The 26453-nt window shown below is 35.3% G+C and overlaps 1 protein-coding gene across 10 annotated transcripts in view; it reads left to right on the top strand.

The window, feature by feature from the left end:
• Positions 1–26453, top strand: part of COL24A1 (collagen type XXIV alpha 1 chain) — a 337788-nt gene that overhangs the window by 219157 nt on the left and 92178 nt on the right. For all 10 annotated transcript variants that reach the window (XR_004325201.1, XM_032494719.1, XM_032494718.1 and 7 more), the window contains 5 exons: positions 8989–9042; positions 13310–13363; positions 13713–13766; positions 15336–15389; positions 15548–15655. Coding sequence is in view for 9 of the 10 variants with exons in the window: in XM_032494719.1 (XP_032350610.1) it covers positions 8989–9042; positions 13310–13363; positions 13713–13766; positions 15336–15389; positions 15548–15655 (324 nt within the window). In the remaining variant the exon portion in view is untranslated. The remainder of the gene's footprint in view (positions 1–8988; positions 9043–13309; positions 13364–13712; positions 13767–15335; positions 15390–15547; positions 15656–26453) is intronic.

The raw sequence follows: 26453 nt of genomic DNA, 5'->3' as shown, positions 1-26453 counted from the left end.
TATATTAATTTCAGACAAAATAGACTTCAGATCAAGGATAATTATTAGGGATAAAAAGGGATATATTACATAGTGATAAAGGTATCAGTTCTCCAGGAAGACATAATAATGCTTAATGTATATGCATCTAACAGCAGAGCATCAAATTGTATGAGGCCAAAACTGATAGAACTCCAAGGATAAATAGACAAATTTACTATTTCATTTGAAGACTTCAGCATTCATCTGTCAGTAATTGAGGGATCCAGCAAGCAAATAATAAGATTATAGTTGAACTAAGCACCATTAGAAAACTGGATCAAATTGACATTTATAAGCTACTTAATCCAATAACAGCAGAATATACATTTTTCTCGAGCTCACATAGAATATTCATCAGGATAGACGGACCACATTCTGGGCTATAAAACACACCAAATTTCAAAGAAAATATACCACACAAAATATGCTCTCAGACCATGATGGAATTAAACTAGAAATCAATAATAGAAAATCTCAAAATATTTAGATACTCAGCAACACACTTCTAAATAACACTGGATCAAAGAATAAGTCTTGAGAGAAATTTTAAAAATATTTTGAATTAAATGGAAAATGGAAATATAACTGACCAAACTTTGTGGTATGAGTAAAAGCAATGTCCAGAGGGAAATTTATAGTACTGAATGCATGTATTAGAAAAAGAGAAAGATCTAAAATCAATAATCTAAGCTTCTACCTTAGGAAACAGAAAGGGAAGGGAAAATTAAATACAAAGTAGGCAGAATAAAATAAATGATAAAAATCACAGCAGAAATAAATTAAATTAAAAACAGGAAAATAATAGAGAAAAATCAATGAAACAAAAACCTTGTTCTTTGAAAAGGTCAATAAAATTGGTCAAACCCTAGCCATACTCACCAAGAAAAAAAGGAGAAGATACAAATTACTATTAGAAATGAAATAGGAGGCCTCACTATTAATCCCATGGACATTAAAAAGATAACAAAGGAATACTATGAATAACTCTATGCCCACAAATTTGATAACCTAGATGAAATGGACCAATTCCTTGAAAGACGTAATCTACCAAAACTTATACAAGGAAAAGTTGACAATCTTAGTAGGCCTATATTGACTAAAGAAATTGTATCAATAATTAATAACATTCCAAAACAGAAAGCACTGGGCCTAGATGGTCTTGCTGGTGAATCTTACCAGGGACTTAAGGAACAAAATCATACCCGTTTTCTACAGTCTATTCCAGAAAATAGAAACAGAAGGAACACTTCCTAACTCATTTTATGAAGCCAGCATTACCCTAATACCAAAACCAGAGAAAGCTATTACAAGAAAAGAAAACTACAGACCAGTATCTGTCATGAACATATATTCAACAAAATATTAACAAATCAAATCCTCTAATATATAAAAATAATTATACACCACCACCAACTGGGATATATCCCAGGTATGTAAGGCTGGTTCAGCATTCAAATATCAACAAAAATCCATCACTTCAATAGACTGTAAAAGAAGTCATATAAAGTAGATGCAGAAAAATAAATTGACAAAATCCAATACCCATCCATGATTAAAAAAACTCAGCAAACAAGGAATAAAGGGGAACTTCCTCAGCTTTATGAAGAACATGTGTAAAAAACCTTATAGCTAATATAGCTAAGATTGTACTTAATGTTGAGATGTTAGATGATTTCCCTCTAAGAGGAGGGGAGCAAGGAAAGGATATCCCTTTTTTAAAATTCCTTTTCAGCATTGTGCTAGAAGTCCTAACTAATGCAGTAGACAAGAGGGAAATGAAAGATTGGGAAAGAAGATGGATAGGAAGATGCAACATTGTTAGGATGTTAGTTCTTTACAACCTGATCTATAGATTTAATGCAATTCCAATCAAAATCATAGGAAGTAACTGTGGATATTGACAAACAGATAGTAAAGTTCACATGGAAAGGCAAAAGACCCAGAATAGCCACCATAATATTAAAGAAGAATGAAGTCAGAGGACAGACACCACTAAACTGAAAGATTTACTATAAAGCTGCAGTAATCAAGACAGTGTAGTGTCAACAAAAGAACAGACAGATAATGGGAACAAAATAATAAGCTCAGAAACAGAACTCCACAAATACAGTCAACTGATCTTTGACAAAGGAGCAGAAGCAATTCAGTGGCTAGTCTTTTCAACAAATGGTGCTGGAAAAGCTGAACATACACAGGCAAAAAAAAAAAAAAAAGAAAAGAAAAGGATTTAGACAAAGACTACATGTTTCACAAAAATTAACTCAAAATGGATCATAGACCTAAATATAAAATTAGTAACTGTGAAACTCTTAGAAGATAACAGAGGAGAACATTTCTGTGACTTTAGATTTGGCAATGAGTGTTTAGATACAACAAAACAAAAGCATTATCCACAAATGAAAAAATTGGTAGGTAGGACTTTATTAAAATTAAGAAACTTTTGCTCTGTGGCACGTTAAGAGAATGATGACATGACACATACTGGGAGAAAGTATTTGGAAAACATATCTATTAAAGGACTTGTATCCAAAATATCAAAAGAACTCTTCAAAGTCAACAGTAAGAAAACAAACAGTGCAATTAAAAAGCGGGTAAAAGGTCTGAACAGACACCACACCAAAGAAGACACACAAATGGCAAAGAAGCATATGAAGACACATTCAATATCATATGTTGAAAATTGAGAACTGTGAATTATAACAATCACATACCTTTATATACCTGTATAAATGGCAAAAATCCAAAGCAATGACAATACCAAATACCAGCAAAGATGTGGAGCAACAAGAGTTCCCAGTCACTGCTGGTAGAAAGCAACTTTGGGACACAATTTGGCAGTTTCTTAGAAAGCTAATCATACTCTTACCATGTGATCCAGCAGTCTTGCTCCTTGGTGTTTACTGAAATGAGTGTAAACCTTATGTCTAAACAAAACCTAGACATGAATGTTTATAGCAGCTTTATTCATGGTTGCTAAAAATTGGAAGTCACCAATATGTCCTTCAAAAGGTGAAGAGGTAAACAAACAGTGGTATATCTACCCAGTGGAATATTATTTTGCAATAAATAGAAATGAGCTATTCGGCCACAAAAAGACATAGAAGACTCTTCAGGTACATCCTGCTAAGTGAAAAAGCCAAACTGAAAAGTCTGAATACCATGTGATTCCAACTAGATGATAGCTGGAAAAGTCTGTAAAACTATAGAGACAATAAAGAGGAACAGTGGTTGCCAGGGCTTAGGGGAAGGGAACAAGGGATGAATCAGTGGAGCACAAGGGAATTTTATGGCAGGGAAACTATTTTGCATGATACTGTAAAGATACATACGTGATATTATGCATTTCTCAAAACTCAGAACCATGCAACTCAGAGTGAACGCTAGTGTAATCTGTGGACTTTAGTTAGTAATAAAGGGTTGATATTGGTCCATCAGTTGTAGCAAAGGCACCACACAAGTGTTAAGATGCTAATAGTAGGGGAATAGGGCACGAGTAGTATATAGGAGCTCTGTACTGTCTGTTCAGTTTTTCTGTAACTCTAAAATCTCTTTAAGAAGTAAAGTCTGTTAATTAAAACAAAATATTCTAGTAAGGTCAAGCATAATTCTGTAATATGGTAGTGTATCTATCTTGTGTCCCCATCCAACCTACTAGGAAGCACTGAAACACTGCTATAAACACAGGAACCACAAGGTCACTCTACCAACTATCACTATATTATCTAACATTATTTTGAAATTTTGGCCAGTGTGTTGGGATATGACACACAGATAATCATATAAGGAAATGAAAGCATTGTTATTTAGAGAAAATACAAATAAACCCCAAAGACTTAATTCTAGTTTTTTCAACTACTGAGAGAGAAGTACAATGGCAAGACATATAATAAACACTTTTTTGGAAAAGTCAGTTTTCCTATATACAAGTAATAAACAGAAAATATAATAGGAAAAAGATCCCACTCAAGATAGAAACAAAACATAATAAATAATTAAGAATAACCTTAATGAGATTTAGATGAGACACATATGAAGAAAATTTCAAAAATTTGCTGAGACCTAGAAACTAACTAAACTAGAAAAGAAAAGTATTATCTAAAAAGAAGACTGCTTATTTCTAGATTAATGTATTAGATTTAATCCAATCCCTTTCAAAATTTCCACTACCCTGCTGGAAAAATTGGACAGCTACATGTAAAAGAATGAAGTTAGAACATTCTTTAGCACCATATACAGAGATAAACTCAAAATGGATTAAAGACCTAAATGTAAGACCAGATATTATAAAACTCCTAAGGAAAACATAGAACATTCTTTGAAATAAATTACAGCAATATTTTTTGGATCTGCCTCCTAGAGTAATGGAAATCAAAACAAAGATAAACAGATGGGATCTAATTAAACTTAAAAGCTTTTAAAGCACAGCAAAGGAGACCATCAACAAAATGAAAGGACAACCAATGGAGTGGGAGAAAATACTTGTAAACAATGTGACCAGCAAGGAACTAATTTCCAAAATACACAAACAGCTCATACAGCTTAATATCAAAAAATAAATCAAAAAATGGACAGAGAAATAGAAAATGTCTATTTTAATGCCAACAGGCACATTAAAAGTTGGCACATTAATGTGCCAACAGGCACATTAAAAGATGCTCAATATTGCTAATTATTAGAGAAATGCAAATCAAAAGTACAATGAGGTATCACCTCACATCAGTCAGAATGGCCATCATTAAAAAGTCTATAAATAATAAATGCTGGAGAGGGTGTGGAGAAAAAAACCCTCTTACAGTATTGGTGGGAAGGTAAATTGGTGCAGCCACTATGGAGAACAGTATTGAGGTTCCTTAAAAAACTCAAAACAGACTTACCATATGATCCAGCAATCCCACTCCTGGGCATGTATCCAGAGAAAACTTGAAAATTTGAAAAGATTTTTTTGATAATTTGAAAAGATCCATGCACCCCAAAGTTCGTATCTGCACTATTTACAGTAACTAAGACCTGGAAGCAACCCAAACACCCATCAGCACATGACTGGATAAAAAAGATGTAGTATGTATCTGGAATGAAATACTACTAGGCCATAAAAATAATGATGTAATGCCATTTGCAGCAACACGGATGGACCTAGAGATTATCATATTAAGTGAAATAAATCAGATAGAGAAAGACAAATATCAAATGAAATCACTTATATGTGGAATCTAAAAAAAAATGATACAAATGAACTTACTTACAAAACAAAAGTAGAATCACAGACATAGAAAATGAAGTTATGGTTACCAAAGGGGAAAGCAGGGGAAGGGATGGGATAAATTAGGAGTTTGTGATTAACATATAAACACTTCCATATATAAAACAGATAAACAACAAGGACTTATTGTATAGGACAGGGAACTATATTCAATATGTTGTAAAAACCTATAATGGAAAGGAATCTGACAAAAGAATATATATATATATATATATATATATATATATATATATATATATATATACACACACACACACACATACATACACACATACACACACACAAATATACGTATAAGTGAATCAGTTTGCTGTACACCTGAAACTAATACAACATTGTAAATTAACTATACTTCAATTAAAAAATTCCCATTACCCATTATAAATTGGGTGTAGTATTTAATTATTCTAAGGATAGATAAGAATAAGCAGGTGAAATAGCTCAATATTTTAAGAAGACGAGGACTAGTGCTACTAGATTCTAAAATAAATAATAAAGATAGAATAATTAATTCCTGTGACATTGATCAAGTCTAGATACACAGATATGTGGAACAGAAAAAATAGCTTTTCAATAACCAATTATATAAAAGAATTTAATATTCGTAAGAACAAGATTACACATCAGCAGGGAAGATAAGAATTTAAAATTCGAAATTTTCAGATAACTAATATATATAAAATAGGTAAACAAGTTCATACTGTATAGCACAGGGAAGATACTCAATATCTTGAAGCAACTTATGGTGAAAAAGAATATGAAAATGAATATACATATGTTCATGTATGACTGAAGCATTGTGCTGTACACCGGAAATTGACAGAACATTGTAAACTGACTATACTTCAATATATATATATATATACAAAAAACAATTTTTAAAAATGATGCTGGAATACTTGAATCACCCTTTCAAATCAGTTCAACAAATACTTGTTGAGTGCCTACTACATATTAAGGACTGTGCTGGATACTAAGGGGCTTATTATTAAGATGTGAAGAGTTTACAGTTAGTAGAAATATAGGTAACATATTAACAAATCATTTCAAAATATTAGGATAAATGCTAAAACAGATTAGATTCCAGTCCTAAATGAGCACAAAGAAGATATACTTAGCCCAACCTGTGTTTCCCAGAAGACTTGATTTAAGAAGTAATAATTAATCTGAATCTTGGGTAAGTCAGAAGTAGCTAGATGAAGAAGGTAAAAAGAGCGCTCCGGGTGAATAGAGCAGCACGAGGAAAGACGTGGAAACATGAAACAGCGTGATATTTTCAAAGAAACTGTTGCCGTCACTACAGCATAATGTGAAAGGTAGGAAGTGTTGCTACTTGGCTGAAAGTTTGTTTTGATTCTTACCTCATGCTGTACATCAAAACAATGATTTAAATAGATAAATATTTTTAAACCATAAGTAATAAAAGAGTAGGTAAAAGAACTTTTTAATGGGAATGAATATTTTAAACTTAAGTGTGACAGGAAAAGTCATAAAAGACTGACAGATTTAACTACATGCGAACTGTAACTTCTCCCATCCTGGTTTTTTTAAATGCTAAAAGATTTAAGGAGATACATGGAATGTTAAGTGATTAAAGTGATTACTTGGGGTCATTTTTTACTTTTAGGTATGTCTAAGTGCTCTACAGCAGTCATTTTTAGAAGGAAAAAGGTTTATCTTTAACATTGTGTATTAATATGTTTAAAATTAAGTGAGAAACCACAAACTAGACAGACATTAGCAGTAAATAGGATGGATAAAAATTAACCTCCACAACACATAAAGACTACAAATTTTTAAAAATGACTCCCAAAATACATGGGAAAATGACATGATCAAGCAACACATAGAATACTACAGATAACTGATAAACAAATGACGAAAACAATATTCACCCTCACTAGTAGTCAAATATGTGTATATTTTAAGATACCTGTTTGTCCATCAAGTTAATGAAGGATTAAAACAATCTGTGTTGGCATGAATTCAGTGAAATAGGTTCTAATTTTTATACATTGTTTGTGGGATGTTAATTATTGCAACCTTTCTGGAAATTGATTTGACTTTATGACCAAACAATGCTACATTTCTGACTCTGTTCCTGGAGCGGAAATGCAGAATACATACAGACTTCTGCACAAATGTGTTTATAATAGGGTAAAATACATTCTAAGGAGATCTATAAATTTTTAAATATTATACATCATACTTAATAAACCCTTAATACCTTTAGTGGCTGTGCTCTTGAGTAAGAACAACATTGTGACAGCTACATACCAAATTTGTAATTCTTTATTCAAATATTTATCTCAACTATTTGGCAGCAGTGCCTGAAGTTTCAGACCTTAATATTTACTTATAGTCTAACATGCCTTATAATAAATCCTTTAAAGCAAACTTTCACTGTAAAGAAAAATTAAAAACAACTTCAATGTCTAGCATTAAGAAAATGATTAGATTATGGTACTGCAGAATGTTAGGTGGAATGGAATACTATGCAGCCCTTGAAAAATTTTGTTATGAAATATTTACAATAACATGGTAAAATATTTTTATTTAGAATGGAATCTGAAACATAAAACAGAAGGATATAAAGTTATTTATAAGTATGCTCCCACAAAAGAACTAGAAGGAAATATGCAAGAATATTTATAGTGTCATCTCTGTATGGTAGAGTTATGGGTGATTTACTTAATCTGTTTCTTTTTATTCTTTCCATACTTTTCAAACATTTAAAAATGAACATTAGTGTACCAACTTATGAAAACAGTTTGAGATAACCAGCCATACCAAAGATTTTCTCCCCATTAATACTTTTTTTTGAAAATGAGGTGTTCACAAAATTGTGATGGAGTATAATCTCATAGGAAATTTTAACTTATCTTGTTATTATCTGAATCCAAGAACATGACTTCTTTGTACTGTCTTTCCAGAAAGAGCAAAAAGTGCAGGCAGCTTCTTTGGATGGCTGGGCACATAGTATTAAATTGTAGTTTATAAATAAGTGTTCATCTATCTAAAATAATTCTAAACTGTTAAATGGCTTCTCACACTGAGACACTTTAGGTTCAACAATTTAATGTTTAGGTAATAAGCAATTATTCAAAGTTTGTTTATTTATCCTATTCAGTATTTCAGGGGAAAAGATTTCCATAAAGGTCACACATGCATTTTATTGCACCTAAGTGATTATTCCATTCATATGGAACAGAGGGATTGCTCAACTGGACTAGCTATTATGATAAAGTATGACATCAAGCAAACGTCAACATTTTTTAAATTTCATTGCTTCTTTAAAAACCATATAATTTGCTTCTTTCTCAATTCGATTTTGTTTGTCACATATTTTTCAGGAATATTCAGTAGATCTATAATTGTCATACCTATTAAATAAGATAGCTTTGAAAGCTCTTAGCACAATATTTCGTAATTATTAGATGCTTGATGAATGTTTATTCGGTGAATGAGTGAATTAGGGAATGAAAGAATGAAAGGCACTGTCCTTTCTTTCCTTTCCTTTTGAATCCAATCTTAATATTATTAACAAAAAGATGAAGCAACTAAAAATTTAATTCTGTTTACACAGAGAGTGAAGTAATACATTGACAAGTGTGTTATGTATTATGTTACGTATAATTGTATTCATATGTTAACAGGAATGTAGACTGAAGTTTAATTCTCAGATCTTAAATTTTGTTTTGATGTAGGGACCGCGAGGACTGCAGGGAGATGCTGGACCTCCTGGAGAAATGGGTGCTGAGGTAACGTTTTTGGCGGCTCTTTCTGTACTCAACACTTCTTGTAACACTCCTCTGCGGTAAAGTTGATGTAGTAGGTGTACATTTTGAAGAATAATTTTATATTGTCCTATTTCATATTCCAAAAATAAAACCTAAAATTCCATTAAAAGCAGGGATGACTGTTGTATGAACCTAATGTTATACATACAAAGTTCTCTAACAGCTCACTTAAAGGACAGAACAAATAAATAAATAAAACTGTCTCTTCACTGATTTGGAGTTGACTTGAGAGTGCTTCACTCCATTCCAGGATGATATTGAAAAGTAACTCTTACTCAGGATATATTTTGGAATAATAAACCATACTTGTTATAATTTATAAAATCCAATTACTAGGTTTCTTTTGTCTGTTAACTTTAGCCCTAAAAAGACATAAATTCTCTCCTTCCTTGGCTTCTGTGAAGCTGTTCTGTCTTGATTCTGCTCTTTACCGTCTGATTAGCCTTTTTCAGTCTTGATGTGACTTGATGTGTTCTTTCTCTTCCTCAGCCTTCAGTCATATTCTCACAGTAACTTTAATTGTAAATATCACTCTGACAGCTCTCAGCTTGACAGCTCCAACTCATGCTTCTCTATTCAGCTCGTTACTGTTTCCTGTTGTCTTTTATGTGTGCATCTAGATATCCCACAAACATCTCAAATTCAAAATACCTAATCCAAACCCTCGTTTTCTCACTATTCTTCTTTTTTATTCTTATCTCACTGAGATAACCCAAAACTGAGAGTCACCCTAGACTCCTCTTCCTACTTCATCCTGTCCAATCAGCTGTCTTTTCCCTTTAAATAAACTCCCACCAGTGTCTCAACTCCATTCCTTCCTTTGCATCCCTGCTGCCATGTCTCCTCCAACTGCCATTGTTCCTTAGCTGCTTGTTGCCAGTTTATCTTTGCCATATCATAAATTTCTTGTCCTTGAAATGTTTCAACGGCTCTCACAGCTTTTAATAAAATGCCAGTTCCGTAACATGATGAATAATGAATGTCCTGCATTGTCTAACCTCTGCAGACCTGCTCAGCCACATTCCAGTAAAACTTTTCTCCTCCCCTACATACTGCATGTTTGTTGACCAATTTTTAATTCCATGGTATGCCCTGCTTTCTTGCTGTGCACTAGGTATCCAGAGGGGATACAAGGATAGCTGAGATATGGTCCCTGACTCCTTTAGCAGTTCACAATCTATTCCAGAAAATAATCATATAAAAGATGACTATATTTCAATCCACTGGACCCAGTGATGGAGGTGTTCACAGGGCATTGTAGGAGCACAGCCATGGTACTTAACCTTACCTGGATTAGGGGGAAAATACTGGTCTGTGTTGAGGTGGGGGAAGGCAGTGAGTTTTAAGGAATGAGTATGAGATAACTATGAAAAAAGGGACTAAGGATGAAGCAATTCTAGGAAAAGGATAGTATGAATCGAAACAGGCAAACATGAGGCAGTATGGATTCTTTGATGCTTACAGTCAAAACAAGGAGTGACAGATGAAATTACAGAGAAGTGGATAGATCATGACAAGTCTTATATACTCTTAAGAGATTTGAACTTTTTATCCTATGGCTATAGTAAGTCTTTGTGGGGTAGATTCAGGGCAGTGATAAAGTCAGATCCGTATTTTCAGAAGTTAATTTTAGCAGCCCATGGAGGATGTATTTGAGAAAGACAGTAGTGCAGGCATGTATACCTTCTAAAAGGTTGTATTCAACCAGGCAAGAAATGATGCAGGTCTGAACTAAAGTAGCCAACATAAGTAAGAACAGGATGGATTTGAGATATGTTTCTTTAAAAATTCTGTAGAACCTGCATATTTGTGGGATATAGAAAGTAAAGGGGAAAGAGAAGTCAAAAATTATTTCCAGCTTTTTAGGTACAACTGGATGGGTGGCAATATCTTTCCCTGAGATCAGAGAAGAATGTTAGGGACATTAAAGTCATAATCTGCTACTGTGCCCAAGGTAGACACTTAACAGGAAGAAACCTTGGCTTTGAATCCACATCTGATTCAAAAGTCAGTGCTGATAACCTATGCTATGCCACATCCTCTGAGCCTAAAGAAAGCTGAGGGAAGTCATACCTCATAACTTGAAGTCTGTTTAACAGAGTAGGAGACAAGAATTCTGTTGTGATAAGAAATAGGGGTTGAGCAGATCAGCTGAGGAAAATATGCTGGTTTAGAATAGTGATTGAGGATAATGGAAGAGGGAAATGACTAAAGATGTAAAAGATCAGATACACCTTACTAAAGGTCAAGGTGAAGCAGGAGACTTTGGATTTGCTTTGTATTAATAATAATGATGATAAAATAGGTAACAATTACAGGGAACTTTCTGTGTTCTTAGCAGTATTTACGTACCTTACATAGTAATGAATTCTCACCACACCCTATGAAGTAAATGCAATCATTCTACAGATGAGGAAACTCAGGCATGAAATAGTTAAGTAACTTGGTCAAGAGCAACAGGTAGGAGTAGTGGTAGAGCCCACATTTAAATTTAGGCAAAGCTCTCTCTGCAGCCCGTTCTCTTAGTCACTGTGCCTCTCAATATGTAATGATGCCACTATGCCCAAGTGTGTAATTTTTTCATTGATACTCAGCTGAGAATAGAAATGGAGAAGGCAGTTCAGAGGGCTAATCCAAGACTGGTATAAAAAAGAGGTTCCACAGAGATCAGGAGATCAACTATTAGATTTATCCTAAGAATAAAAGAAGCCAAGAGGAGCTGACAGATTGAGTGAAACTAGAGACTAGACGAGTCTAGATGAAAATCAATTTTGATACAGAAGAAGTTCTGAGAGAGTTGGAATTCTCTCCCAAGAGAGAATTTTCATCTTAGGGTAAGATATTAAATTCTTTAATTTCTGAGGCAGAGCAGAAAGTCAGGCAGTCTCATGTCATAGTCCTTCTTCTTACGTGCTGTACCGCACTGCCTCTTGTAACAGGAAAGAAGTCACAGAGGTAAGCAACAGAAGATTTCAAATAATGTAACTTTTTAAAAATTGCTGAGATGATGGTAAAATGCAAGGAGTATAAGGGAAGAGAACTTTTAGCAAGGCGAGAAGCAGAGGTCGATTTCTTGGTTATAGAAGTAACCTTTAGGAGAACAAAAAATAAAAATTGTTCTGTAAAGTAGAGCCTCTGAGGAAGGGGCTGGGGCTTTTCATTGTCAGCCCATCTGTACTGTTGTGCATGTAGTTTTTACTTGGGAAAAAAGCAAAGTGAATATGGATTGTGGAAGCTGTGCCAAAATGGAAACCTGAACTTCCACTCATCTAAAATACTGTAACAACATAAGAGGTGGTGTAATCTCTGATAATTATAAGGAAGATTACCACCCAGGGATCAGAACTATTGAGGGATCTCTGGCAGGTAGAAAGCAAACGGAACTTTGGGTCAAGATATTGTAGGTTAAAGCTTCAAACTATCCCTCTACTCTGAAATGATGGGGATTATAGGACACATATGTATGTGTTTATAATTGTGTCTGTGTGTATAAATACACATAAGCACACACACACATTGAGTGAGAGAACAGAAGAGAAAGAGAAGAGAAAGAAGGAGTGAGGAAGAGGAGGGAAGGGCATGCATAGTTGCTCAAAAACAAGATTTCCAAGAGGAAAAAAAAAAAAAAAAAAAACCAATACACCAGCTATTATGGGAGCTCCAAGCTTAAAAATAGCCAGAGGTTGGGAGAAGTTGTATGTTTTCAAAATAAAAGGAACCAAAAGCTTCCCAACTGAACCCACTTGTGAAAAGAGAGTAGAAAAAATGCCACATATACATATATAATTTATGTCTTCTTTGTGTAATTTATTTTATAAAACAATAAAAGAAAACTGAGTATTTTCCAGGAAGTGTCCTCCAGAGGGATCAATAGAAATGAATGGAATTAAAAAGTGAAAAAACACAGAGAATAGTAAGAGTATGAGGGTAGGAAATCAGAAAAGGAAATGGGAAATTGTTTCTCTTTGACCAAGGAGTAATTGGTGAGAGGAAGGATTAAAAGAAATTGGTCTGAAAAGTCCTGATTTCTGGTGATACTGTTTTGACATTTGAACTGTTAAAAGGTCCCGGAAACTATCTGGTTTTATGCCATGAAGTTTATAAAGGAGCAGCAAAAATTCTTTCCTGGACATACATATGTCATCCTTGGGCTGAAAATTACTTCCATCTTCTTATAAGGTTGTTACTGCCTTGTGTACAAACAATGTATCCAATTATTCTTTTCTAGGGACCTTCAGGTGTTGAGGGAGAATCTGGTCTACAAGGCGAGCCAGGTGCAAAGGTAAGCTTCCTAAATAGTAAAGGAGAGGGCCTCTGGGCTTTCGTCGTAGACTCCCCTATGTTTGCCGTATTTTGGCAAACATCCACCATCATGGAAGCAGGGGAAGGCCAGCAGATAAAAATGGAAAGTGTTTTCAGATGAGTCAGAAAAATATCTATCATAAAAAGTATTACTTGTGTGTGTATATTTATATATGGGAGGGAATTAAAATGAAAAAACAAAAGATTATAAATAAATCTGAAGAAAAAGTAAAAATAGGAAGTGTGTTGGAACCCTTGTCTTCGTGTTACACTCTCCATAACTGCAGTTTTAGTAGAAAAGCATTCAATCTTTTCCTTTGTTTCTTCAGGGAGATGTTGGACCTGCAGGCAGTGTTGGAGTTGCTGGGGAGCCAGGGGTCCGGGTGAGTGCCTACTACAAACTGTTTTAATGCACCTGGCCCACCTATTTTAGAGTCTCAAGATGTAACCTAAAGACTTCAAAGACTGCAAAATAAACTCTTCTGATGCACTGTAGAAAACGTTTGTCTTTATTTCGTTATTTCAAAAGCTGCATGCTAAACCCTGATCACACTGTAATTTAATAGCATTGAGAGTCCTAATCTCACACATCTTTTTCTCAGAATCAGGTATACTCTCCAGGATTCTTGCCAAATGTGTGGAGTCACTGTGACTGTCACTAACGTTAGCTTTAAGAAGAAATTCACAAATACTAGTGATCAACTTGCGTAGTATTTCCTGATCTAACAAGATGGACAAAAGATTGAAATCTAATTTGTGTTTAAAAAACTACGAAAAACTAGAGTCATGCAGAGTTAAAAAGATTCAAGGAAATAAGCAATGAGATAGCTTACAGAAGTTATTCTAATATAGACAGCCATTGATTTAAACTGTGGTAGGTTTTTTTCCCAAGGTAACAGCGCCCAAGATAATTTTAAGAGACGTTTACCGAAAGGTAAAGTTGGGAGATACATTTTGCAACTGGTTCCTTTTCCGTTCATTTTCCTTTTTTTTTTTTTCCAGGAGGGAGTGCAGTGTGAGGTCAGGGTATTGGCAGCGTCAGTGGTGGGAGCACTGGGGCAACTGTGAAGACGCACTGACTAATTTACTTTTAAACAGTGCAGGTTGGCAAGAGGGCCAGTGCTTCCCTAATAGCTTCATAAAGTGCAGCTCTGCATTTCTGCAAGTTCTGTGTCTAGAAGACGGTTTTCTGATGTACTAGGGCCTTAATAGTTGGCATCTCCCCTGTAAGGGAGAAAATACAGACCCTAAAACTCAGGGACACTGGGGTGGGAAGGGATAAATTGGGAGTTTGGGATATGCAGATACTACTATATATAAAATAGATAAACAGGTTTCTTTTGTATTCAGGGAACTGTATTCAGTATCTTGTAATAATCTATAATGAGGAAGAATATGAAAATGAATACATGTATGTATATGTACGACTGAAACATGATGCTGTACACCAGAAATTGATGACATTGTAAACTGACCTATACTTCAATTTTAAAAAGTAAATAACAGAAAATACAAGTTGCTCTACAAAAAAAAATCAGGTACACTGATTTTAACTGAATAAAGGTGTATTAATCCATGTAGATTCAGAATAGCAAGATACTATAATTTTATGGGATTCGGTATTTACAGCCTGTGAACTAAGAACCATAGATACAGCTGTGTAAGTTTCCAAAGCTACCAAATGAATATGTATTATCTTTAATTATCTAAAAATTATTAATATTCTGGGACCATCTTAATATTTGAATTTACAGCACTATGACTCTTTAAACCATCCTCAGAGTTACGCCAGGCAAATTAAATCGTACTTACACTGTCAAATAATCCTTATAAATAAAGTAAGAGTAGGAATAACGTACATAAACCTGCTACTTCTGTAGTTACCAGGGGCGAAAAAGTAAGACAAATGATTTAGCAAAATAATAAATTGTTCTGTTTCTGCTACCAAATAGGGTGAACCAGGAGCCCCTGGGGAAGAAGGTCTGCAAGGGAAAGATGGATTAAAGGTAAATTATACTTTTAAAGTTATAATTAAGGTAGATGTTTTCGGGAAATCTTTAAAATATTACACAATTTTTTTTTTAACACCAACAAAAATGTTCTGATTGTGTGGTGTAATTAGTGCACTACTTCCCCCTTCTTAAAAATGTTTATTGGGTTACAGGGAGACCCAGGAGGAAAGGGACTTCCTGGAGAGGACGGAGAAAAGGGAGAGACAGGCTTACCCGGGACCGCAGGGCCGGTGGGTAGTCCAGGACTCATGGGCCCTCCGGTGAGTACTGCTGGGTTCAGTGCTCATGAACTCAGTCCTCTACACACACATGTACACACACACACACACACATGTACACACACACACACACACACACACACACACACACACAGACGTATTCTTGACTCCCTCATATGTGCATTTGGTATTTGAAGGCTTGGAACTGTGGCTTGAGTGAGGGACAAGCCAGGGAGTGATTATCAACCTTCCTAACATCCAAGGAAAAAAAGACACTTTCCCAGGTGTCACACAAGCTATTGAACGTCATGATATTGATTGACGTTGATATCGTGTAAGTTTAAGGTGCATGATGTGTTGATCTGATATATGTATGTATTGCTAAATGATTACCGTAATAAGTTTAGTTAACACATCTATCCCCTCACAAAGTTAACCTTTTTGTGTGTGTGATGAGGATTTTTAAGAGTTACTATCTTAGCAACTTTCAAGGACACAATACAGTATTGTTAACCATAGTCACAATGCCATACGTTAAATCTCCAGAATGTATTCATCTTATAACTGGAAGTTTGTACCCTTTGACCACCATCACCCATTTTCCGCATCTCTCCACCCCTAGCAACCACCAATTTACTCTCCGTTTCTACGAGTTCAGTTTTTTTTTAGATAATACATATTCATGAGATCATATAGTATTTGTCTTTCTCTGACTTATTTCACAAGCATAATGCCTTTAAGGGCCATCCATGTTGTTTCAAATGGTAGAATTTCCTCCTTTTTATGACTGCATAAAATTTCATTGAATATATAAACCATATAAGCATATATATAATGACATTTTTTCAAATATTAGTTGGTTACATTTGCATGGTTTTATTTCTGGGCTCTTGATTCTGTTCTCTTGGTCTGTGTGACTGTTTTAATGCCAGTAATGTACAGTTTGGGTTAGTACAGTTTTGAATTAATATAATTTGAAATTAGGAAGTGTGATGCCTCCAGCTCTGTTCTTCTTTCTCAAGATTGTTTTAGCTATTTGGGGTCTTTTATGTTTCCATGAGAATTTTAGGATTGCTTTTTTCTATTTCTATTTAAAATGCCATTGGAATCTTAATAGGGATTATATTGAATCTGTAGATGGCTTTGGGTAGCATGGACATTTTAACAATATTAATTTTTCATTTCTGTGAATATGAAATATGTTTCCATTTATTTATATTTTCTTCAGTTTCTTTCATCACTGTCTATAGTTTTCAGTGTATAGATATTTCACCTCCTTGGGTGTTATGTTTATTTCTAAGTATTTTATTGCTTTTGATGACATTGTAAATGGGATGGTTTTCTTTATCTCTTTTTCAGATAATTTGTCTTACTGTATAGAAATATGACTGGGTTTTGTAAGTTGATTTTGTGTCCTGCAACTTTACTGAAATTATTTATTAATTCTAACAGTTTTGTGGTACAGTCTTCAGAGTTTTCTGCATATTAAGATCATGTCATCTGTAAGTAGAGACAGTTTTACTTCTTTGTTTCTAACTTGTATGCCTTTTATTTCTCTTTCTTGCCCAACTGCTCAAGCTAGGACTTCGAGTACTGCGTTGATCAGGAGTACTGAGGGTGGACACCCTTGTCATGTTCCTGATCTTAGAGAAAAAGCTTTCAGCCTTTCACTGTTGAGTATGGTGTTAGCTGTGAGTTTTCATATATGGCTTTTATTATGTTGAGGTGCATTCCTTCTATGCCCAGTTTGTTGAGAGTTTTTATCATGAAGGGTTTGAATGTTGTCAAAGCTTTTTCTGCATTTGTTGAGATGACCATACGATTGTTTTCTTTAATTCTGTGACTATGGTACATCATATTGACTGGATTGCTGATTTTGAGTTATCCTTGCATCTCTGGGATAAAGCCCACTTGGTCATGGTATATGGTCCTTATAATATGCTGTTGGATTCAGTTTGCTAATATTTTGTTGAGAATGCTTGCATCTGTATTTGTCAGGAATATTGGCTTGTTTTCATTTCTTCTAATATCCTTATCTGGCTTGATACCAGAGTGATGCTGGCTTTGTAAAACAACTTCAGCTGTATTTCTTCTTCAAAAATTGTGGAGAAGTTTGAGAAAGAGTAGTATTAATTCTTCTTTAAGTGTTTGGTATACTTTCGTCAGTGAAACTGCTCCTGGGCTTTTCTTTGTTGAAAGGATTTTCATCACTGACTCAGTCTCCTTCCTCATTATCGGTCTATCCAGATTTTCTGTTTCTTCAAGATTCGGTCTTGGTAGGTAGTAGTTTCTTGGAATTTCTCCATTTCTTCTATGTTTCTAATTTGCTGGTAAATAATTGTGTATAGCAGTCTCTTATGATCATTTGTCTTTCTGTCATATCATTTATGTCTTCTCTTTCATTTCTAACTTTATTTTAGTCCTACCTCTCGGTGAATTTAGCTACAGATTTGTCCATTTTGTTTATCATTTTAAAAATCCAGCTGTTAGTTTTGTTGATCTTTTCTATTGTTTTCCTATTTCCTGTTTCACTTATTTCTGTTCTGATCTTTATCCGCTCCTTTCTTCTGCTAAGTTTGGCCTTGTTTTGTTCTTCTTCCACTTCCTTTAAGTACAAAGTAAGGTTGCTTATTTGAGATCTTCCCCTTTTTCTAATGTAGGAATTTATCACTATAAACTTCCCCCTTAGATCTATTCTTGCTGCATCCCGTAAGCCTTGGTATGTTGTGTTTTCATTTTCATTTTCATTTGTCTCAAGATATTTTTTTAATTTTCCTTTTGATTTCTTCTTTGATCCATTAGATGTTCAGGAATGTTTTTTAATTTCCACGTCTTTGTGAGTTTTACAGCTTTTTTCCTGTTGTTGATTTCTAGTTTCATACTATTGTGGTTGAAAAAGTTTCTGGATATAATTTCTATCTTCCTGGATTTGTTGATACTTGTGTTGTGGCCTTACTTATGATCTACCTTTGAAAATGTTCCATGTGGACTTGAGAAGAATGCATATTCTGCTGCTGTTAGATGGAATGTTCTTTCTATGTCTGTTAGTTCTATTTGGTCTATAGTGTTGTTCAAATCTGCTGTTTCTTAATGGAATCTCTGGATGATCTAGCCATTTTAGAGAGAAGGATATTAAAGTCCCTAACTATTATTGTATTGCTGGTTGTTCCTCCTTTTATTTATGTTAGTATTTGCTTTATATTTTTAGGTACTCCAATGTTTGGTATGTAAATATTTACAATTATTATACATTATTAATTAATTGACCCTTTGTCATTATTTAATGACTTTCCTTGTCTCTTGTGACTATTTTCAGTTTAAAATATATTTTGTCTGATATAACTATAGCTCTCTCTGCTTTCTTTTGGTTACCATTTGCTTGAAATATCTACCCCAGTCTCTTCCCTCTCAGTCTTTGTGTGTCCTTAAAGCTTAAATGGAGCTCTTGTAGGTAGCACATAGCTGGGTCTTTTTTTTTTTTTTTTAATCCTTTCAGCCATTCTGTGTCTTTTGATTGGAGAATTTAATCCATTTATAATAAAGGTAATTATTAATAAGTTAGGACTTCCTGTTGCCATTTTGTTCATTATTTGCCTGTTGTTTTATAGACCATTACTTCTACTTCGGTGCTTCCTCTCTTGCTGCCTTCCTTTGTAATTTTATGACTTTTTGTAGCAGTGTGCCTTGAATTCTTCATCATAGTCTTGTGTATCCACTACATGCTTTTCCTTTATGGCTCACATAAAATATATTACAATTACAATACCCTATTTTAAGGCAATAACAACCTAATTTTGATATATACAGAAATTTTATACTTTTACTTCTTCCTCTCCTCTCACATTTTAGGTTACTGATGTTACAATTTAATCTTTTTATTTTATTTATCCAATAACAAATTATTGTACTTATGGTTATCTTTTTTAACATTTTTTATTGATTTATAATCACTTTACAATGTTGTGTCATATTCCAGTGTTCAGCACAATTTTTCAGTCATTCATGGACATATACACACTCATTGTCACATTTTTTTCTCTGTGAGTTATCATAACATTTTGTGTATATTTCCCTGTGCTATACAGTGTAATCTTGTTTATCTATTCTACAATTTTGAAATCCCAGTCTATCCCTTCCCAACCCTCCACCCCCCTGGCAACCACAAGTCTGTATTCTCTGTCTATGAGTCTATTTCTGTCCTGTATTTATGCTTTGTTTTTGTTTGTTTGTTTGTTTTTGTTTTTGTTTTTGTTTTTGTTTTTTAGATTCCACATATGAGCGATCTCATATGGTATTTTTCTTTCTCTTTCTGGCTTACTTCACTTAGAATGACATTCTCCTGGAGCATCCATGTTGCTGCAAATGGCATTATGTTGTCGGTTTTTATGGCTGAGTAGTATTCCATTGTATAAATATACCACACTTACGGTTATTTTTAATGCACTTGTTTTTTGATTTTTTAACTAGGGTTGTAAGTGATTTATGTACCACCATTACAATATTAGGGAATATGGCTTTGAATATTTATTTCCCTTTACCAGGGAGTTTCACACATTTATATGGTTTTACAAATGCATTTAGCTTTTTTTTTTTGTAAGACAGGCTTAGTGGTGATGAACTCTTCAGCTTTTGTCTGTTTGGGAAAGTCTTTATCACTCTTTCATTCCTGAAGAACAGCTTTTCTGAGTACAGTATTCTTGGTTAACAGGGGTCTTTTTTTTCTTTCCATATTTTGGATGTATTATTCTATTTTCTCTTGGTCTGCAAAACTTCTGCTGAGAAACCTACTTACAGTATTATTGGGGCTCTCTTGTATGTGATGAGTCACTTTTATCTTGCTACTTTTAAAATTTTCTCTTGGTTTTTGACTTTTGACAACATAATTGCAGTTGTCCCTCAGTGTCCATGGGGAATTGTTTCCAGGACCCCTACAGATACCAAAATCTGCAGATGCTTAAGTCCCTTACATAAAATGGTACAGAATTTGCATGTAACCTACACACATTCTCCCAAATACTTTAAGCCATCTCTATATTACTTATAATACCTAATACAATGTAAATGCTGTGTAAATAGTTGTAACTACAATTAAATGCTACATAAGCAGTTGTCAGTGCACAGCAAATTGAAGTTTTGCTCTTTGGAACTTTCTGGAGTTTTTTTTTTTTAAATATTTTTGATCCCTGGTTGGTTGACTCTGCAGATGTAGAACCCACAGTTACTGAGGGTTGACTTTATAATGTGTCTCAAAGTAACCCCTTTGGGGTTCAACCTATTTGGGGTTCTTTAGACCTCAAAAATCTGGATATCTAATTCTCTCCCCATATTTGGGATTTTTTCAGCTGTTATATCTTTAAATAGTCTTTCTGCCCTTTTCTTCTCCTGGTGTTTTATTTGACACTGTCCCACAAGTATCATAGTCTTTTCTTCATTCTTTTTCATCTCTTTTTTTCTTTTTGCTCCTCAGGATGATTTAAAATGGCTTATCTTTTAAAGAAATAGCCAATAAATCATTAAACAAACAAACAAATAAAAATGGCTTATCTTTGAGTTTACTGATTCTTCTACTTGGTTGAGTCTGTTTTTGAAACTCTATTGAATTCTTCAGTTCAGTCATTATATTGCTTATCTCTAGGGTTTTTGTTTTGTTTATTCTCGTGGTCTCTATTTCTTTGTTGAACTTTTCATTTTGCTCATGCATTGTTCTCCTAATTTTATTTAGTTATCTGTGTCTGTGTTCTTGAAGTTCACTGAACTTCTTTGAGAGGATTATTCTGAATCTTTTGTTAGATAGTCCATAGGTTTCCATTTCTGTAGTGTCCGTTATTGAAGCTTTATTAGTTTCCTCTGGTATTGTCACCCTTACCTGGTTCTTTATGATCATAGTATTGCATTGATATTTGCACATTTCAGTAAGCAGTCTCCTCTTCCAGACTTTACAGATGTGTTTTGGCGGGGAAAGACCTTCACCAGTTTGCTCTGATTAGGGAACTGGACAGGTTATCTTTTAGCATTTGTGGGCAGGCACAGCTTGCCAGTGGGGTCTTCAGTTTGGTGAGGTCCCTACCCATGCCCTGAAGCAAGGAGGGGTTGCCACTGCCTGGTCTCTGCAGTTTGGTTGGCCAGCTGGCTGAGCTCCACATTGTAGTGGGGCCATTAAATAGGCACCTTGGTTGGGTAGGGGTGCTGTCCAAGCTTCACAGTCAGATAGGGCTGTTACCTGGGTTCCATAGTTACCTCTGGTAGGGTATGGTCTCAGGCTGTGTTCCCTGGTAGGACAGTACCACTGGTTGGACTCCACAGTTGCACAGGACCTCATGTGCTCTCTAACTGGATGTGGCCCTGGCTGGACTTAATGTTCAGGCAGTGCCTCAAGCATGGTTTCACAGCTGAATGGAGCTGCAGGCTATGTCCCAAGTTTGGGTAGAGTTGCAGGTTGTGCTTTGTGATCAGATAGGTGGCTGGCTGTTCTCCTCTATTGGATGAGATCACTTGCCAGGCCGTCTGGTCAAGTAAGACCTCCAGCTGCATCTTACACACAATACTCCTTGGTAAGGTGGGGTTACCTTGCCTAGGCCAGATTACAGGCTGTATTTAGTGATTGGACAGGGATGTAGGCAGAATTCTGCTGCTGGGTAGGGCTGTTGGCTTGGGTCTACAGCTGGGAAGTACCTTGGACTGGGCTCCAAGGCTTCCTGGGGTCACTGTTCACATCCCTGGTCATGAGAGGCCAGCGCCTATACTCAGCAGTGGGGCAGGGCTGCTGGCTTGGCTCCCTGCCTGAGCAGGACTGCAGTGTGGACTCCACGGTTGCCTAAGCTCCCTGCCCGGGCTCTCTGGTTGAGTAGAATGGAAGTCTACACTTAGCTGTTGGGCGGGGTTGCAGATTTACTTCCCTGCTCAGGCAGGGCCGTGTAACAGGCTCAGTAGTAGGGGGACTCAAATCATGCAGAACTGCCAGCCAAGCTCACACCAGCTAAGCTCTGCAGATGAGCAGAACCATTGGCTGGGGTCTCTGCTCAGGAGCTGCTACAAGCAGGAATGTAGTCCACAGACATCTGAGTGCTGGTTGCTATAAGCTATGCCCCTCTTCCCCATCTATTTGATCCCCAGTGGTCAAGCCCCAGGGTTCCCCAAATGATCCCCATGAAGCAAGGCCTGACTGGGCCACCATGGACGCATCTGCAACACTAGGGGAGCTAAATATCCTCCTTGGCTTCTCTTTCTCCCACTAGAGAAACTACAGGCCGAGGGAGCTCCCTCAGCATGGTTCTGCACTGGCCTGGGGGAAAGACAGTGCAATCCAAATGAAACCTCTCTTCTTACCCTTCTGCTGTGGTTCTTCTCAGTCTTTGTGGTTCAAGGACATGCTTCAGCCTCACCCTCAAGTTCTAAGCCACACTTGTTGAGCCCTGGGCTTATATTTTGCCTTTCTAGGGTTCTTGATAGTTTTCACTTTTTAGAGGACTCATCAGGACAGGACCCACAGAGAGGCCAAGTAATCAATGCCAAGAAAATGTGGTTATCTCCCTGAGAATTTTTATCAAATTCATTTTTGTTTAAGAAAGCCATTAACAATTATTAATGGTTTAGCATGCATTTTTTTTTTTTTGGTCAACTAGCCTAGTTCCCTAAGAGGGCTCCTGGCTTGACCTTAAAGTTGATGGTGAGGGGAACGCAGAACTAAGAAAAAGAAAGTTCTAATCATGCCATTGGGTAGCAAAGCCAGCAGTCCCAGAGAGAGATGATGCAGCATGACAGATGGTGATGGGCAGAGCAGAGATGAAAAAGGGACTCAAAACAAGACATGGAAAAGTGATAAATACAGATTTCATCTGCTTCATAATTTTTCCCAGGAACAATCCTGCCTTGTACACATCATCGGTGCCTTTTTTAGTAACAACACATGTGTGTTTCTTTTTCATTCTTTTTGTTGTTCTCCTTGGAATGTTAAATGCCTTTTAACTTATAAACTCAATAAAAAAAATGGCATATTTCTTCAAAAGAATTTTATGATCCAAGGAACTGTTGCTTAATCAGGCAGCCTAATGTTGGATTTATTTTTGCACTTCAAAAAAATTCTTAGGCTATGTCACAAAGATGCTACCTTAAAAATTCTTTAAAAAATAAACAAGAAAGAAAGTGAGAAAAAGAAGTAATTTTTTTCAGGTGAAGAAATGTTCTTCATTACTTTCTAAAAGATTGGAGAATGAGATCTGGATTGAAAAATAAGGCAAGGGAAGCATCAAGAACAAATTCCCAAATCCAAGATATAGACTTTTTGAACAGAGAAAAAGATTGTGTATTGTATGCTTGAATTCTGTGCTAAAACGTTCAGTTGTGTAAACGCATAGCTCTGTATGAGGAAGGAGTTTGCAAGCATGACTTATGGTCCATCATTCATTTCTAGAAAAATGTATCACTCTGGCATCTAAGATCTAAACAGACGTGAAGTTCTGCATTCCAAAGTTGAATATTTAATAACAAAATTCTCTTGTTTAATTCCTTTAGGACAAAACTTGGTGAGAATTACTGAAATGTGATTTTTCCCTTCTGCTTAGGGTGGTATGATATTAGGTAAAGGTGAACATCTTAGAAAATATCGTACCCTTTTTAAAGATCTAATAGTGTCTTTAAAGTGAAGTCAGAAAACTGAGAGGAATATCAATAGTTAGGAAAGAATAAGTTATACATGACCCGTGTTTCTGAGACAATTTCCTTGGAAACCCTGAAAAAATAAGCATTTCGGAAACTTGAGGTCAGTGTCATTAAGGACTAAAGGATTACCTAAATTCTTATCTTCTGAATGATTCCTGCGACTCTGGTGTTAGGCTTGTTTGTTGTAAACTGTTGTGTCATAAGGCAACACAAAATGGAAAAGGCTCCGCACTAACCACTGTGTAAGAATTGCTCAAACCTCTTCTCTTTCACTGAAGAGCTGTACATTCTTGGGTGAGTCATTCTCTGGTTTCTGAGTTTACACATTACACATAATAAAGGGGTTGGAGCTGTGCAGAGCTTCCCAAGATGGTTGCGTCACGGGGGATGCTGAATTGGCATGACTTTGTTCCTTCTATTCCTACTTGAGTCAGAAAATATCCTTGCATATCTATTTAACATATTAGTTCCTATATAGCCTTTTTTGGAGAAGGAAAGTTTATTTAGCTTTAAAAAATTTGTTAGCTTGGATGTTTTTGAATTTGTATTAGCCTTACAGACTGTGACTCCCTAAAATGTATTTGTCCATTCATTAACTCAGTGAAGGGTATGAGTTGCTTCTATGAGCCAAGAACTCTGTTAAGCACTGGGGATACCAAGGGCGACAAGATAAGTAAGTCTCCTGATCTCAGATTTTACAATATCATGGAGAAGACTGAAGCAGACAAGATCATTGCAGGTTGTGATAAATGCAATGATGAAAATAAACAAGTTGATGATAAAGAATAACAGGTTAAGAGAAGGGAAGCCAACTAGTTAAGGGTAGAGAAGCTGTTTGCACTAGGGCAGTGAGGAAAGGCTTCTCTGCATGGAAGAGGATTGAGTTGACACCTGAAGAATAGGAAGGAACCAGTCATGCAAAGAACTTTGGGAGGTCTTTCAAAGTAGATGGGATAGTAAGGACCAAGATGTGGAGGCAAGAATGATCTAGGTATTTTTGAGCTATGGCAGCATAGTGAATAGTGAAAAGTTGTTTGAGATGAGCTTGAGAAAACAGATAGGAAGCAGATCATGAAGGATGACTTAAACCATGGTAGGAAGTTTTGGTTTTATTTAAAGTGTTCTAAAAAGCGATTGAAAAGTTTCCAGCACAAAAGAAACATTGTATCTGATAGGAGTACTCTGAAACTTTCAAACTTTGTTTAGCAATATCTATTGTTATTGGCTATCTCAGGGGTTAAAATAAACTCCAGAAAAAATAAATAGACAAAATAAATTTGAATTACAAAAACACGTGATGTGCCAAGACAGTACAATGAGGGAAAGAATGATCTTTTCAACAAATGTTGCTGGAACTATAGGATACCCGCATGCGAAAGAATAAAGTTGGACCCATCCTTACACTACACACAAAAATTAACTCAGACTGGCTCATAGACCTAAATGTAGGACCTAAAACTATAAATGTCTTGGAAGGCAACTTAGGAGTAAACCTTCATGACCTTGGGTTATGCAGTCTCCTTAGAGAACACCAAAATTGTAAGTAACAACAACAAAAAAATAGATTGGATTTCATTAAAATTAAAAATTTTATGCCTCAAAGAACACCATCAAGAAAGTGAAAAGACAACTATAAAATAGGAGAAAAAACTTGCAAATCTTATATGGTATCCAAAATATAAAGAACTCTTGCAACTTAATAATAAACAGACAACCCAACTGAAAAATGAGCAGTCTTTAAATAGATATTTTTCCAAAGGAGATATACACTTGGCAAATAAGCACATGAAAAGATGCTCACCATCATTAGCTATTAGGAAAATGCAAATAAAACTGTAATAAGATACCACTTCACATCCACTAAGATGGTTATAATAAGAAAAAAACCCAGAAAGTAACAAATGTTGATTAGAATATAAAGAAATTGGAACCTTTATTCATCATTGGTGGGATGTAAAATTGTGCAGCCACTTTATAAATCAGTTTGACAATTCTTGAAAATGTTAAAATCAGATTTACTGTATGACCCATCAATTCTATGTGTATATACCCAAAAGAATTGAAAACAGTATTCAAATAAAAACTTTTACATGGATGTTCATAGCAGCATTATTTATGAGAGCCAGAAAGTGGAAACAACCCAAATGGTCATCAATTAATAAATGTTTATTAATGTAGTATG

The sequence above is a fragment of the Camelus ferus genome, chromosome 13 (assembly GCF_009834535.1).
Source record: "Camelus ferus isolate YT-003-E chromosome 13, BCGSAC_Cfer_1.0, whole genome shotgun sequence".
NCBI classification, from domain to species: Eukaryota; Metazoa; Chordata; class Mammalia; order Artiodactyla; family Camelidae; genus Camelus; species Camelus ferus.
The sequence above is the reverse complement of the archived record's forward strand: the minus strand, read 5'-3'. Positions and strand labels throughout refer to the sequence as shown.